The sequence below is a fragment of the Tinamus guttatus genome, unplaced genomic scaffold (assembly GCF_059628265.1).
Source record: "Tinamus guttatus ecotype Peru unplaced genomic scaffold, ASM5962826v1 Tinamus_guttatus_pri_ptg000070l, whole genome shotgun sequence".
NCBI classification, from domain to species: Eukaryota; Metazoa; Chordata; class Aves; order Tinamiformes; family Tinamidae; genus Tinamus; species Tinamus guttatus.
The window spans coordinates 1,097,089-1,113,520 of NW_028288604.1; the positions used below are offsets into that span (position 1 = coordinate 1,097,089).

General features: G+C 39.5%; 2 protein-coding genes across 3 annotated transcripts in view; one reads left to right on the top strand and one right to left on the bottom strand.

Annotated features, from left to right (window-relative positions):
• The window catches only part of RARS2 (arginyl-tRNA synthetase 2, mitochondrial), a 28,384-nt gene extending 12,846 nt beyond the window's left edge, over positions 1–15,538 (bottom strand). The window contains exons 1-9 of the mRNA XM_088519772.1: positions 15,405–15,538; positions 14,584–14,657; positions 13,888–13,993; positions 12,122–12,205; positions 9,987–10,084; positions 8,679–8,734; positions 7,293–7,376; positions 4,041–4,117; positions 1,319–1,474 (exon numbers count right to left, since the gene is read on the bottom strand). Coding sequence (XP_088375898.1) covers positions 1,319–1,474; positions 4,041–4,117; positions 7,293–7,376; positions 8,679–8,734; positions 9,987–10,084; positions 12,122–12,205; positions 13,888–13,993; positions 14,584–14,657; positions 15,405–15,443 — 774 coding nt within the window. The 5' untranslated portion in view covers positions 15,444–15,538. The remainder of the gene's footprint in view (positions 1–1,318; positions 1,475–4,040; positions 4,118–7,292; positions 7,377–8,678; positions 8,735–9,986; positions 10,085–12,121; positions 12,206–13,887; positions 13,994–14,583; positions 14,658–15,404) is intronic.
• Positions 15,539–15,713: 175 nt separating this feature from the next.
• ORC3 (origin recognition complex subunit 3) overlaps positions 15,714–16,432 on the top strand; it is a 32,914-nt gene continuing 32,195 nt past the window's right edge. For both annotated transcript variants that reach the window (XM_088519762.1, XM_088519763.1), the window contains exon 1: positions 15,714–15,772. In XM_088519762.1, coding sequence (XP_088375888.1) covers positions 15,749–15,772 — 24 coding nt within the window. In that variant the 5' untranslated portion in view covers positions 15,714–15,748. The remainder of the gene's footprint in view (positions 15,773–16,432) is intronic.

The following is a 16,432-nucleotide window of genomic DNA, read 5'->3' on the forward strand; positions in this document are numbered from 1 at the left end:
TTCTCAGTCTGTCAGCAAGATACTTGCTAGTTGGAAAACAACCTGGGAGCAATCTGGCTGCGCATACAGCGCGATACTTACCCTAAGAGGTAAGTTTCTGCTAGAATTATCAAGAATTTGTCTCACTTAAGAGACCTTAACCTGAAGCACTTGGCACAAATTCAGGGATAAGTTGCAGGAAAGAAATTAAAACACAGACAGGCTACTTGAAGTGAGGGAGACCACTTCTATTGAACCTTGCAAAACAAGAATGAAAGAAGACATGACCACTTTCTGTAAATCATAATATGGAGAAAGATGGGGAAATGCTACCTGAAGAATAATGCTACCAGAATTAAGTGGTATGAAATTAGTTATGAATACTTTGAGGTTGAAAATTAGAAAAAAAAAGTCAAAAAATTTCTAAATCCCTCAAAACTAGGCATCTATTCCAGAACCTCATTGCAAAAATGTAGGAAAGCAAAACTCCAGCTGGCTGTCAGATGGACCTCTGACAGTTCTTCAGATTTTATAGCACTAACACCAGCAGACTGGTTTCAATGGCAGAAGGGGCACATCAGTCCTATTTCCCAAATCACAGCACTCCTTCTGTGGCCAGTAGCACAAGCCTCTTCCATGAAGCAGTCAGTGCACAGCTGCATTCATGAGATTACGGTATACAACAGATGGCTGTATATTAGCTGTACTCTCACGCAGGGAACTTATACACCAATTACTACTATAAATCCCAATTGCTATAATTTCTTACACTCAATTGGATGTGCAACATACACAGCTCTGCATTATAACAGTAGATTAGAAATGTGAAAACAGATTTATCTCCTAATAAAATTTATAACACAGAAACTGTTAAATTTAGTTAGTGGGTTGCTGCCAGCTTCAAACATAAAATAGAATTGAGCAATATTTATCTGACATCGATTCGCTTTGTTGCTTAGCACCAGACTCTGAGCTTCAGGGATTTAAAAAAGGGAGAGTTAGTCAAATGGCCAATTTGATGGACTGCTTTAAATAAAATGTATCTAGCTTCTTAGCAACTAAGGAGATTCTATGCTTGGATGTTAAACAAACTAGCAGCCTTTCCCAAACAGGCCCATGAACTGGCATATTTTAAAATATTTATTCCACAACATTGTGAGTTTACTGTAAAGACAACAAACTGACAACACCACAGCAGCTTCTGTTCCTGAGTTGGTTCACTTCCTGGAACTCCGTTTTATGAAGAAGTGCTATGGCTACATAGCAGCGACTAGGTCGACTGATGGAGCAACACACAGAAACCAACAATACAGGAAAAAAAACAGTAGATGATTTGTACCTTATAAATCCGGATGTATTCTTCAATACTGAAGCTTCTAAACTGTTTCCAAAGTGACAATGTCTGCTCATCATGTTCTTCCAGCTTTCTAAAGAAATCCTTAGCCAGCTTTTTTGTGTTTTCATCCTCTGCTGCTTTATTAATCTGTACATACACCTAAAATATAATGGCATCAAAATGCTGCAGAAGTATAAATCTCTCCACAAATAAAAATAAGCAGAACAAGTTCTACAAGAACAATACAAATAGGTTTAAAGATGACATTTTAAATCTTTAAAATGTAAAGCTGTTTAAAAGAGAACATATCCTATTTAAAGAATGAATCCTCAAAGACAGTAATGCCATAATTTCTTACTAGTGTTGCTGTCATCCTCTTCTTAACCATGAAAAAGTGCAGTAGCAGAATATAGAACAAATTCATGCATAGATTGAAAACTGTCACAGAGTTTTACACCAGAGACTCATTTTCACAGGACCATAATGGCGGTATATTTAACCATCCACAGTCTAAAAATAGGCTGCAAATGAAGCACCAAGAACCTAGATGGATTCACCTTTGTAGAAGTTCCAAAAAACAGTGCGGATGCAAAAGCCACCTCCTCATACTAGTCTGCACTCCTAATATTCCTTTGCTGTCTGGGTATGGTTGAAGTCAAGTACATGAATATCAGCATATGACTAAAAACTCACAGATTAATTGTCATAAATTTGCTAGAAGCATTACAAATAATTTTATTAGCCAACCCTACAGATCTACACTGAATTTGACTCTCCTGTTCATTAACAAATTCCTTTATAGTCCAGAAGGCCAAATGCTTGCCCAGACTGTGATTCCTTTCTTTTCAGATGTAGCATCTTCAAAGCCCACAGAAAATTTTTGAAAACTTAGAGGACCATGTAAAAATAATTAATCAGTGTTTACACTAGGTATTTAGACCCAAATAGTTCAACACTAATTAACTTTTAAGCCTTTGTAAGAGAGCTTACCTTAACAGAAAACAGAAACTTCCTGCAACGTTCAGACAATGAGTTAGACAATACCAAACACCAGCTGTAATGGGTTCAGCCCATAAAAACGATCCTACACCTTTTAGCTCTTGAACTTGAACTTCTTCCCTTCCTTTTGCACCCCAAGATTTTCAGAGATGGAGCTTAACACACAGTACTGCTGACAAGCCTCAAAGATTAAATGTTTGTTTAGTTCTGCCATGAAAAAGAAATCTAAAGGACAGGAAAAAATCAGCTCTTTCCAAGAACAATTTTCCCCGTTTCTCAAAAGGCAGCTTCACATATCCTAACATCTCCTTCCCCAGTCATTATTTTTATAGAGCAAAAATAATGCAAAAGACAAACTTGCACCTGAGTCCTGACCAGAATGGAAGGTACAAAGCTCATTAGAAAAGCATATTCAATGATAGATTATATATATGCCAAAATTTTAACTATTTGTTCAATTCTGCTCCTCATTAATATCAAATCCTGCCATGAATTCCGAAGTGGTGCCCTTCTGCTGTTGTGCGAAACTGATCTCTCCTAAGGTTTGCTTAACATGAAAAATTCCATGCAAAGTTTTTATGTAGATCATTAAAAACTGGGTATAAGAAATTCTTCTTTAATCTCAAACAACTACTACACTAGAATCTGTAACAGCTAGACTGAATACTGCTCTAAATCTGAAGGTATATTTTTTAATTTAGGTCATAAACATAAAGATGTTGAGATAGATGATGTTTGAAAGTTTTAGCACAAAATCATAAGAACAGACTGAAATTACAAGTGAAAATTAAGTAATACGCAGTAATGCATACCCACGTACCAAACCACTTATAAGACAGATTGAGGGGGAAAAAATGTAAGTGTAAAAAAAAAAAGTGTAATTTCTTGTTATTTTTTGAAATTCCACAGCTCTAAACAACTCTAAGCTGTGAATCTGTCATTTCCTTGAGGAGGCCTCCAGAATGATGGAGCGAGCGAACAGAATGTACCTACGTCAAAGAAGCTGACAGACTCAGAAGGAACTTCTCCGTCATATGAATAAGCTGCCTAGTACATATTTAACTGCAGCATATCTGAGCATTCAAACACACCCTGTTCCCGAGCCAATAAACGCATTTATATAAAATAGATAACTTGTGACTTAGCATCCAAATGCCACCATTACTAATAGGTCCCATACCAGCTCAGAGAGCACAGGTTGGCTTTGTACTAGAGAACTCTTGATAGAGTCCCACAACAATCCGCGACAAGACTTAAAACAATTGAAATGTTTTATTTTGAAGGATGAGGGCTGAAACATTAGTCACACCAAAAAGTTTGTCCATCTGTCTTCACAGTAGCTAGATTTGCACATTAAGTGTCATAGCCCACGTTCTCTTGCTCCTGATAACCTGCTGTATACATGTTACAGCCAACGTGTACCGTCAACCTAAAGATCACCTAGCTCAAGCAGTTGATGCACTGACATAGGTCTAACTGCCTGAAGCAGGCGCAGGCAACCAGCAGAGGCCTAGTATAAAGTTACCTGCCTCTTGGGGCGTTTTTTAAAACCCACTGAAATCTGTCTTGGCTGCCATGGCCCACCTTATCACTGGTCTTTAAACCCAGTTTAAATCTAACATGTGTGTCTAATCATGAGCCTGCAGGCACAGTACTCTCTCCAAGCTAACAGCTAAGTTCAATGCACTGTCTTCTAAAGTCCTTAGCTAATTTTTTCTGCACTTACCTCAAAAAGGTGTTGTAAAGGACTGGACTTTAGTTTTTCTTCATTGCCAAACTGTTGGAAACCAACACCCAGTAAGCCTTAAACAACAATTAAACACAGAGTTAGACAACAGCTGAGTGTGTTTTGCTCTCATGATTAAGTTGTTTTCAAAAGCAAGTCTCAACACCATACACAATAGAACACATGCCTTACATACTTCAGCAGTGTAATACTGTCTACCATAAAAACAAATTAAAAGCACAACATTATTCTAGGGCATGAAAAACTCTGTAATAGCTAGAAAGCAGCATGAAATACTATGATGATTTTCCAGTTTCTTTCATTGTAAGTGTTAGAACTCATGTTGCTGGACATGTCCAGTAACCTTTTACATAGCAATCAGCTGTAAACATGAAACCACACAGCAGAACTGTCCAGCAGCGGAACGCACTCCCAAAGCCTCTTCTTCTGCTCCCTCCCTTAGGAATTACCATTTCAAAGACAGCAGGACCTGGGACACAGCAGGGTATTCCACAATACCACTCATGCAACATTTTCAAGGAAACATTTTGCTGTATGCTGAGCACATGCAGTATTTTTAAAATATCTGATTTGGCTTCAATACTTTGCAAAAGCCATCTGAAACAGCAAGAAATCCAAATCCTCGTTTTACTTTCTAAAACAAAGGAGCCCACTAACCCATTCAGCAGTCTATCAATACTGCTCCATAGCCTTTTTGATTATTTGAGGCTTTTTTTAAGGCCATTTCTTTCCTCTGAGGTGACAAAGCCCAGGACTGAGGTGAAGACGGCATACGAGGACTAGCTATGCAGGACTCCCTTTGAAAAGTCTGCTGCAGCTAAACAAGTGGCACCAGCTCAAGAACTAATCTGTTCCATCTTGGAAAAGGATTGCGATAGAAATGCTTGGTCAACTTAGATGAGCAAAACAAATGAGGATTTAGGAAATAAAATGACTCTAATCTTATTCATAAAGAGTTTCTCAAAGGGTAACTTCTTGTGTCAGCAATCAGAGCTAGATTTCCTAATGATTCACCTTACATATTAGTGCATATGTCTCCGTTTCCAAGGCTCACTCCAAGCTCCAACCTTCTGCAATACTTCCAGTTTCTCCCCAATCCAAATGCATCCTTCCATACATTTCTCTACTTCACAAAATACTCCCAGCCCTATAGTTACCAATTAGTGGCAAGATGCAGCATGTGTTGGGACCAATTCTGACTTACACTTGCTGACTGCTTAGCTAGTAGGCTAAACACAGAAGTTAACATTCTCTCCCACAGGTCACTGCCCTATCTCTGTCCCTGCTCTGCTGCTAAGGATGACAAAACTAAGAGAAATTTGTTCTCTGAGGCATTTCTATGAATCATTCTATGATTCTATGATTTCTATTTGTCCGATCTGCCTGAAGTTTGCCAACAGTTTATTAGAACCAAAAATTTGTTAAAGCAGGCTGACAAAGACAGATGGATGGACAGAACGGCTGTGTAAGCTTTGTTACCTTAAGAAACCTGCCCCAAACCTGCTGCAGGGCTGAGAACACCTTTGCCACGTTTCAGGAGACCACAATTTCAATTACTATATTTTAAAGCCTTTGACAATAGCAGCTTTAATAGAAATGCTGACAGATCATTAATTATAGTGGTGCTTCTGGGAAAGGACTATTACAGTAATATTCCTATGCTGTAATTTTGTGAAGCAGTGCTATAATATTTGTTATAAAACCTGCCAGATATTCTAGCTGAGCCAGCACACATAAACAGGGAGCTTCCATTTCGAAAGCAACAGTTCGAACTTCGAGTGCAAGAGTCTGATTGAACAGCTGTGCTGCGGGTAACAGATTCACGAGTCAATAACCTTGCCATCTTTGTGCTTTCAGGAAACAAAAATTCCTGATATTCAGACTTATGAGCATGATTCAGTATTTTCAAGGACAGAGTGGATGAGGTCAGTTGAAAAGTCCTTTAACTACGCTGTATTTCATTGCTTAACTGTTATTGCCACATTTGCTACACAAGATCATGTGATAAAACTAGGCCTATTGTACAAAAATAAATGAACGGAATATGATGAAATTCATTTAATTTTAAGCAAAAATCATCCTGTATTCAATTCCTATGAAACAAATCCTAAGTGGAATAAAGCTGTGCTAGAAACTAGTGTTTGATGAGAAACAGAATTGGGAACAAAGGAGGAAATAATTTGACAGAGGAAAAAAATAATATTACTGCTTTCACAGTCATAAAAATGTTCAACTGTCTAAAGGGCAGGAATTTACTTTAGAATGGAAAATAAGTAAAACAGAACCCTTGTGAGTTATGCTGAATCTGAATACATAAGTGGAGCAGAAGAGGCTATTTCTGCTATTTTTTCCACCCAGCTCAGTTCCCAAAGCTCATTCATTGGCATCCCCCTAAGCAGTTACACCAGCACAACTGAAGGAGGCAGCACCAAGGCTGGAATAAGCAAAAGTTACTGCTTGACGTAGACTCAGCTTTGTTTGCCATTTAAAAATATTGACACTGATTTCATAACCAACTGAAAAAGAAGTAGGGCAGTTTTAAAGTTCTGTACAAGTGAGCACAATTATTTTTTAAATGCCGAAAGTGTTTCAAAAATAGCTTTGGGGGCAAAATTAGAAATAAAGAAAGGGATATGGGTCAATTTAAAATGTAAAATTAGCAATAGACTTTAAGAAACGAAACCTGTGGTTGGGTAACCAAGCAAAGAATAAAAAGGTACATTTCTTTACAATTATTCCATCATTATGCATTGCACAGGCTAGCCAGTGTACTATTCCATAACTGTTATGTATGAAAATCTGATTAAGGAGGCAGCACCACAGCAGACACATGCCAGCTGTGATCCTATGTCCAGCATTTTATCTAGAGGCAGCAGCAGTAGCCTGTTCACTACTATGTTTTCACATTTCTTAGGAAATAACTTACACTGCCCTTTAAAAATAGACCTCAGATCACCCATAGAAGATCACGGAGAAGAGCTACTGAGGAATAGGGGCCTCCTAAGTAAATTTCTCCCCATGCTGACTAGACAGTAGTATAGCTCATACTGCTGATCAATCAGTCTGGGAAATTTTAATCTTATTTTGAGAAGACTATGTTACATGTATGGAAAAACAATATTACTCTTTATGAGCCCAGGGAAAACACAGCCTGAAGAAAAAAAAAAAAAGGAAACCCAGACCATGTTATCAGTAGAAAAGGAAACACAAGAAATCAAAATGAAAACATACCAAACTGCATGCCCCAGTCGCCAAGGTAATTTATTCTTGTTACTTGATGTCCCAAAGCAACTTTGAGATTTGCTATAAAATTTCCTGGTAAGTAATCAAAATTAGTATTATTTTACAAAGTAGCAGACATTCTCTCATCCCAACAGATTGCTTTTCTATTCTTGATTAACCTGCTTCTGTTCTCCTTTTTCATTGTGACTATAGTCAGATCAATTACTCCATGGAATGTGCTAGAATTCTTCAGGTAGTAACCTTCTCAGCAGAAGGGCTGTACATTTCAAAAGTGCTATAAAGCATCTCATACACACAAAGCATCACATATGCAGTGACATATGTGTCACTGCAACGTATCTGAACATGGCAAATACTTTTTATAGTCTCCTTGTATCCTCACGTGTGGGAGCATACATAATACCTCTTTTTAGTCAGGCTGCCTCACACTAGGAGGTTAAGCAATGACTGAAATGCACAAACTAGTGAAGATAAAGAGAACATTATGTCCTGAATGTCTGGGGCAGTACTGAACTCTGCACTTAATGCATCATGTGCTCGCTATGGTCCAAACTTACTATGACCTAAGAGCATTTTGTGATTTGAACTTTTATTACAGCAAAATCCTTCCAGTCTTCAGCTTAGCTGCATCGCAAAAGGACAAAGAAGAAATATCCACATTCCTTCTTCTGTTTTCCTATGCTTCAAGGATGCTTTCTGCACTTCATAGGATTATAACAGTGAGGTAGAAAAGTGAAGAAAACTTTCTCTTTTTCTATTACTGTAATACTGCATTACAGCTTGTGGTCACTTTCCGTTCTGTTCATGATATTAGCTCCATGATGTTGTTAGCATCTTCTGCCAATAACCTAGTATTTTTTATAATGAAAGATCGAAAGCTCACGGAAAAGGGAGAACTAATGATTTCCATATGCCATTAGAGTGTTGAACAATAAATTAACTAATTACTCCATTAGAGATGACAGTTCCCATGTTAGGAACACGGGGCATACAGTACTTGTAGTATAAAAGCAAACCTCTTGCCAGACAACTGCTAAAACGTAACAACTGCTCTGCAGTCTGGTGCAAATTAGAAATTTAAAATTCAAAGGGCTCTCAGAACACTTCAGTGAAAACTGCCCCGGGTGTCTTTGTTGAACCATTTAAAGCTGCATCATCTAATGTTCATATTCATAAAACTATATGTGGGACTTAATAAATCTACCAGCAAAACATCACAATCTTTCCTGCACTGCTTACTTAGCAAGTTGAGCCTGACATGGCCCTTGCACTGGGAGAAGGAAAAGTCAGCAGTATTCCCCCAACAACTTAAACATGAAGACAAAAAGTCACAGTTTTTTTTTAACTTTAAGTCACAGTTAAATGCCTACTTACCTATTATTGTGGAACGCAAGTGTCCTATGTGAAACTTTTTGGCAATATTAGGGGAGCTGTAACAAATTTCCACAAATGATGTTTGTTCAGTGTACAAGGTAAGATTCAGTCAACGGATATCAAATAGTGTATAGCAAAAGAACTGAAATAAAAGCAGAGTTTTGAATATTCCTTTAAAATTCCCTGATTAGCTTCTGTAGCTAAGAACAAAGTTTCCTATCCAAACAACTTTTCCTCCTGTACGCGTTACTGCCAGTGTTACTCAGGAGGAAACAGATGAACAAAGAAACAAAAGCAAAAAAGAATCATGCAGGTAACAAAAGACTCATGCTATCTTTTCACATTATACATTTTTGGCAAAATACATTATTATCCTCATACTTTTACTGGAGAGAAATCTGATACTAGAAAATGGAACTTTGTGGGCAAGAATCAGTAACTGCAGTCAGGAATTCTTCAACAAATGTTGTTGTCTTCAAAGCTGGTAAATAGTATCTCTTCATACCAATCTCCAACACTGCTTTTTAATGTGGCCACGTTTTGTTCAGTTTGACATTTCTAATTCAGCTCAGTTTAAAACATACCCCAGGCAGTAAACTATTAGTCTTAACGCATTTACCTGAAAAGGCTTGCAAAATAGTTGAACTCATCTACAGATTGTAGTTTCTTCTTTACTGACCAAAGTGGGGGAAAAAAAAAAAAAAAAAGAAAAAACCCTCCCTCCACAATTGTTTGTCTCTGACAATAATACGGAGGTTCAGCTACAAACATTCTGCTCCCAAATTCAAGTGCTTACTTTCTGTGACTCAGGGAACCCACTGAGGAGCCTAAGTGGACAAAAATATTTATACATAAGAAGATCCAAGCCAAGAGCCTTTCCACAAGCAGATGAATGCAAACAAAATGGAACTAGTGAGAAAAAGCACTTGGCCAGTAAACCACCTTAGCAAGATATATGTCTGGCTGCTCTAACAAGTCAAGATGTAGGTATGCAGAGTTGGAAAACAAAACGAAACACAGGCGAAAAAAGAAGTAGGCTATTGGCTGAAAATTTAGATTTTGTTTCTTGATAAAATAAAAATATTAAAAATAAGATTGCTTACAAAGTGAAAGTTATTATCCCCTAAATGAGAATATTCTTAGTGGATAGCACCGTGAAGGCTGAACTCGATAAATACCAAAAAAAGGCAAATATGTCAGAATATTAAATACACCCCAGTATAGTCCTATAAATATGGTTTTACTTCACAGGCATCATACATTACGACAATGAATATCAATCAGCAGACAAGGCAGTTTTGCGCTTACCTGAACTCAATCACTGCCTTTTGTCTAGGCACTGTAGAAAAGAGTTCACTTTTTATTCCATATTCTGAGCCATCTTTCAACACCTGCTGCAACACAGTCTAAAATGCAACAAAGGAAATGGGAGGAAAATGTTTTTCAACAACAGAAAGTGGAAGCAGAAGAACTGTTTACCAGCCACTCAAGGGTCATTCCCACAGCCTGCACTCACATAAGCGATTAGATTGCTAGGTTGCTATGAAAACAAAATCTTATACGCACAGGAAAACACCGTAAGCTTTTAAAAGCTGCATCTGGACAATTAAAAAAGTGAAACTCCAAGCAGAGACTAGGCTGATTTTGTTGAAAACTTGCAAGGATGGGGAAAGATACATACTCTACCAAAATTATTGCTTAGCTAGGTAACATGAAGGGGCAAAACAGTCATCAGGAGCTAATTAGTGAGCAAAAAGGGAGAGTCTGTCCAAGAACATGTGTAGGGCAGTAACTTCATATAAAGCGAGGGAGTCCCCATCCAAAGATGACTCATCTTACTCTAATCAGGATCCTCACCTCTCCTATTCAGATAAAACATTTTAAAATAAAGGCTATCCTGGAGAACTAAGACCATAGATCTGGATGAAAAAAAAAATGAAAGAAAAAGAATAGTCTATGAGTAGGCCTGACTAGAGAATCTACTTCACTGTGTAGCAAATTTTTCTCGGCAGGCTTTTATTTAATTAATAAGAAAACTACATAACATACATCTGGGCTTCGAAAAGAAAAATTGTATCTTGTCAAGGAAGACTTTGCAGAGTTTGGCTGCTTGCCTGAAATTCCTGAGTCCTGTCTCAGATCCCAGGCTTTAGTCAAGGAATGTTTACAGTGCAGGAGATTCCCACAGCACATGGCACAGCCAGATCACAGGTCCGACCCATTTGGGACACATGAGATTCATCCCTCCTCTTTATTTTTATCATAAATCTGTTCTCCTTAACGGTGATAGTAACAGCTAAATCTTATCTCTTTCTTTTCCCTTAGCGACTTAATGTAAAATTATATATTCTAGTTCCACATTTTTCCAGCATACTTTTTGAGGCCACATAGTTCTGTTTGAATCTCCCTACTAAAGGCAGAAAGCCTTGTGAAACCCTGTCCATGAATAAAAATGAATATCAAAACTACTCTGTGAACAGTCAGCTGCTATATTCTTATCGAGATGGGTTAGAAATAGCAAATGCAAAATTAAAGGAATTGGCTTTAGGCAATTAATAGAACAACTAATTGATAGCAATGCCTAAGCACTAGCAATTCATAAGATGAAAAACTTTAATCTGTCAGGAAAAGACGCTACAAGCATAAGTAAATTGGTAAAGGTCTTTGCACAAAGAAAGCATCGCCAGTATTAGTTAGAATCTGATTTGCTGCCCCCAGTTCACGTGCAGTCTTTTTTTCAGGACCACAATTTGTCCTAAGGACTGCCCAGCGTATATAGCAATGCTTTGAACCCCATCACAATGTCATTTGCTGTAGAAGTTCACTGAACCAGACTGGCAAAGTATCCATGCAATCCAAGCTAAGCAGAAGAACTCCAGGCTATTGGTGCAAGCTATCTACTTATCTCCCCAAAGCCCTTGCAAATATCCCAGACTGCAGTCAAGGCAGTCTTCTCAGACTGAGTGGCATCTTCATTTCACCATGTTATTGCTTTAACAAATGAAGCTTTCAATTTTGGTCAGGCCCTGGGCTTCAAGGCACATGGCTTTCCCTTGTTTTGCAGCAAAGTAGGCAATGGCAAAACTGTATTCACTATTTTCACGTATCTATCAACCTTCTTCCATTTAAACGAGAGCCTTTACATGCAAGATTAAAACTTTAGTTTATACTTTAGAAACTCAAAGCACATGCCAAGTCATGATTATCCACTAAAAGTAGATATATTGTTTTCTCACATACTTTTAAAGAATAAACTACTGTGACCCTAATCCCAAATTCTGGGGCTACATAAAAAAAAAAAGCAGTAACTGGAATCTCTGAGGGAACTCATGAAAGAAAGAGCTGTATACAGAAAAGTCTTTTCAAGACATTAAGTATTTTTCAGGTTTGCACCGAAGAATTTATTTTTGCCTTAGTGCAACTGAAATATTAACAGTACTTACCTTTGCTAGTAATTCCCTGTTTATTGTGAAGTTCACTGTTCCTGGACTAGCGGTGATTTCACTCACTACAGAATCACATTGTAGCTAAAACAAAAGCAAAACCCCATCATAAAAACAGTTAATTAACTAATTTAATACAATGGAAGCAATCACAAATGGATCATTTAATCCATCCTGTATAGAAAGGGAAGATTTTATTATTCCAATCCATGCTTAATAGTTTTGAATTTCAGTCCTAAATGTTTTACATTCTTTTTGCTTCAGTCCCTCCATATATCCAGTCTGCATTTATTCCTCTGACTGGGAGCAAGAGTTGTTCCCTTTGTACACACAGAAACTGAGGAATATTTGACAGTTTACAGTGTAAAGGACAGCACATGAAAAATAACAATCGAGATCAACCTCTTAAAGAAAGCCTGAGACAGAAGTTTTGGGCTGCTGTTTCTTAAAGCTCTCAACTTTCATGACAAACAACATTCTGCAGCATCCAATGATATAAAATAAATACACTAAAGGGCAATATGTTAAAAAATGCATTTAAAATTTCCATAAGGCACTCGTTTTGAAAATTCTGAACCCATGAGGAATATTTGGGCACTAAGGCTTTAACGTCAGCCTCCTCCTTGCATGAATTTTGATCTCCACCTAGGCTGACAGGTTTGTCGTCCTCCTTATTTAACTGACTGCCTTTCATAGGCAGGAAACTTTCTCAAGAAAAGAAAAAATGGAAAGCATATAAAAGACAACATAAATCTCTTTATCATTTGGTTATTGTCTTTGACAGAGGCAAGTCATGTTCTTACAGAAGAATATAAGCATAAAAAAAATTCTTTCCCCATGTCAGTTCTCAGGCTTACACACTAATTCAAACATGCAATGAGGTTATGGTTAGCCTTCAAATTCCTTAGCCTTAGGAAGTTCCAAGAGAAACAAGAGTGTTACAGACACTCTCATTAAAGACTCATAGGCACTGTCTAGAGCTTTACCAGCCTTTTCTCCACACACCCCATAGTTCTCTAGTAACTGGATTTCCTCATGCCTAAGGCTTGGACTACAATGTACCACTTGGACAACACTGTACCCCTATTCTGTACAAAAGTATAAAAATCAAAGCCCCCTCAGCAAAGAACTAACAGTCCAAAGACGAGACAAGAATCAGCCAGAGGAAATCAAAAGCATGTGGAAAAAAAGACAATTACAATCTTTGACAGACAGTTCTTAGCACTCCACAGCACATTCTCTTTCGTTCAGCATCATGTTACAGTCCTATTATTTAGGCCTTTTCAGACAACAATAATAATTTTGGTCTCTTCTGCCTAACCTAAATTCTCATTTCCTAAGTCACTGATAACATACCATTAAATCTTGAGGGACTTCATCAACTGCTTAGCACAATAAAATTTACTACTTTTTGCTATCTCTTCACCACTTTTCAATGCCAAATGATATTATGGTGACATTACATTACTTAGCTTCTTTGTGGATAACATGATCAATCTAAATAAATTATATCAAGTGTTTCTTCTTTATCTACCAGCCAACAAAAGCAATCTAATGGATTAGCAGTATTTTTTCCTTTGTTTAAGCATCATAGGCTATTCAATTTTAGGGCTTGTGTTGATAATATGTTCTTCTTTATTGTTGTAATCACCATTCCACACAAACATAACCAGAAGAAAAAGAAAGAATTAACATTATGATGGCTCTTACATCTCCAGTGTGTAAACTCATAACTGCTAATATATGAGATTAACATATTAGTGTACCTTCTCTGCTAACGTCTGAGCTCGAAGCTGAAGATCTTTTGCTGAGTGATCACTAGAACCGTGCTCTGTTATGGAATCAATGGAAAGCTGGAAATCAGCAATTTGCCTAAAAAGAAAAGAGAATGGTTTAAAATCAAGAAAAAACCTATAAAAATGATGTGGAAATTTGGTACACGCCACAAGACTAATCAGCAAGCATAGCTGACTGGTCTCGTGGCACGTACCAAATGTAGCTCAGTTTGTGCGTGCCGCAAGACAAGTGAGCAAGCATAAACCACTCAGATACCTTAAAGTTCATTACTCATGAATAAATTGAATTTACTTGATAATATCATCACAGTTCTCAAGTACAATACTGAAAAAAAAATCCATAACTTTGCATGTGTTCTAGGTAGTCTCCCTTCAGAGCTCCTTCAGGCTGTAACATTTGCTATTCAATCTGACTATTATAGCTTTTAGTTAAGTTTGTTTTGAGCTTGCTGAAAAGAAAAAACACAGTGATTTAAATAATTTAAGTATCTCCTTATACTTGGATTGGCATATTAGCTGAGATTTGCTTTTCTGTATTTATTTCCCCCAAACTCCTGTTAAACATATGCAATACTAGCCAGAAGCATACTAATAGTATGACAAATTAGTAAGCAAAAGAAAATATAAAACAATATAGTATAGCATTGTAATATAAAATGACACTACCGTTTTTTGGAGACAGGAACTGCAGATATGCACTTTATTAGGTTTTCTGGTGGTAGATCCAAAATTTTTGAAAGCTAAATTTGAAATGAAGAACAAAAGGGTACATAATTACATATACTTTTTTTTTTTGGTATGTAATTATATATATATCGCTTTATAGTAGTATGATATGAAACTGTACACAGACAAAAAAAAAAAAGAGTAAAACCTTATTAAGGAATGCTAATTTAAGGTCACTACCTGAAAGAATGGGACACAAAGGTAAAGAAATAATAAAGGTGCCCTAGAAAAGGCCAGATCGAACACCATACATGGGTTTTTTGTTGTTTTTTTCCTTGTGGAACCCTATTATTGCCACAGAGGCCTTTTCTACCGCCCCAGGCTCTGCATCTTCCTTAGGTCACCAGGCACGCAGAACGCAGAGAACTAAGCCCCGTACCAAGCGTAGCCGCATTACAGCAAAACGAAGCTCCCCGCCCAACGCCTCACGAGCTGGGGGGCTATGGGGAGGGCCGGCCCCAGAACAGAGCCGTTTAAAGGACAGTTACAGGCACCAGGGCCGCCCGCACCAACGGTCCGCACGGCACCAACGGCCGCCGCGTTCGCGCACGGGGGGCGGCCGGGGGGGGCGTTGCCACGGGAGACGCCCAAGGGGGGGGGGGGGGGCGGGGGCTCAAGCGCCTGTCGGCAACGGGTCGGTACCAACCGGGAGACTCGCGGAGAGGGGCGGAGGGGTTGGGAAGGGGATGACGGGGCGCCGCGGCTTTGGCGCTGCCCTCCGCCGCAGAGCGATCTCTCCCGCTCGGCGGCGGGCAGCGTACCTGGGAGGCAATGCTCCGCCGAAAGGAGCAGGCCGCCATGGCCGCGGAGGGGGCGGAAGGACACAGTTGTCCCTCCCCCTCCCCCGCCCCTTTCCTCTAGCCCGGGGCGGGTCGCACCATTCTCGGGAGCGGGGGAGGCCCTGCGCTCCGCTTTGCTGCGAGCGGTGGAGAGGGGACAGGGCCGGCGTAAGGAGCGCACCATTACACGGGGAAGGGGGGGACAGCGAGAGGAAGGCAGGGGGCGGGGGCGCCCTTCTCCAAGTGCGCGTGCGCCGCGCTACTCCCCTCCCCGCCCCCGACCGCGGCGGGTTGGCCGTTGGCGCCGGGTGCGCGCGAGGGGCGACATGAGCACGTGCTCCGTCTCCAAGGTGAGCGGGGGCGGGGGCGGGGGGGCCGCTGCTTCCAACCGCCGTTCCCCAAACCGTTACTCGTCAACCGTTACTCCCCAACAGTCGCCGCTCTGGCGCGCGTTTTGCAGGGGAACTACGCGGGGCGCGGCGGACAGAGCGACCCGGCCCAGCCCGGCCCAGCCCAGCCCAGCCTGTCCTGTCCTCAGCGACTCCTCAGCTTCGGCTTCGGGGCTGTTCTATGGGAGGAGTGGTGTTTATCCCCCCTCAGAAATCCCTACCACTTAGATTCCACCTCCAGCTGCGATGGAAGTGATTATTGAAAGTTTGTTTCGTTTTGTTTTGTTTTACCCCATTCTCTCTAATGTGTGTAGTTCTGTCCCCCCCTTTTTACTAGTATTTGATCCACATTGATATCTATGGTATTAGTTATTCCTCACTTGTTGCTTCAAGTTCCCTTGACAAATCTTGTCTCTAGCGTCTCTTTATATTTTTATCCAATGTTATTTCCGTGGATGCTTGTTCCCAAGTTGCCCCTTTTTATTGTTTTTTTTTTTCCCTTTCCTTGGAATGGTCGGTCCTGGGCTCTCTTCTTCAAATCTCTGCCCACATATCCACCCAGTCCTGTTTTATCCGAGGCATTTTGGTGTTTCACAGAATCACAGAATGGTTAAGATTGGA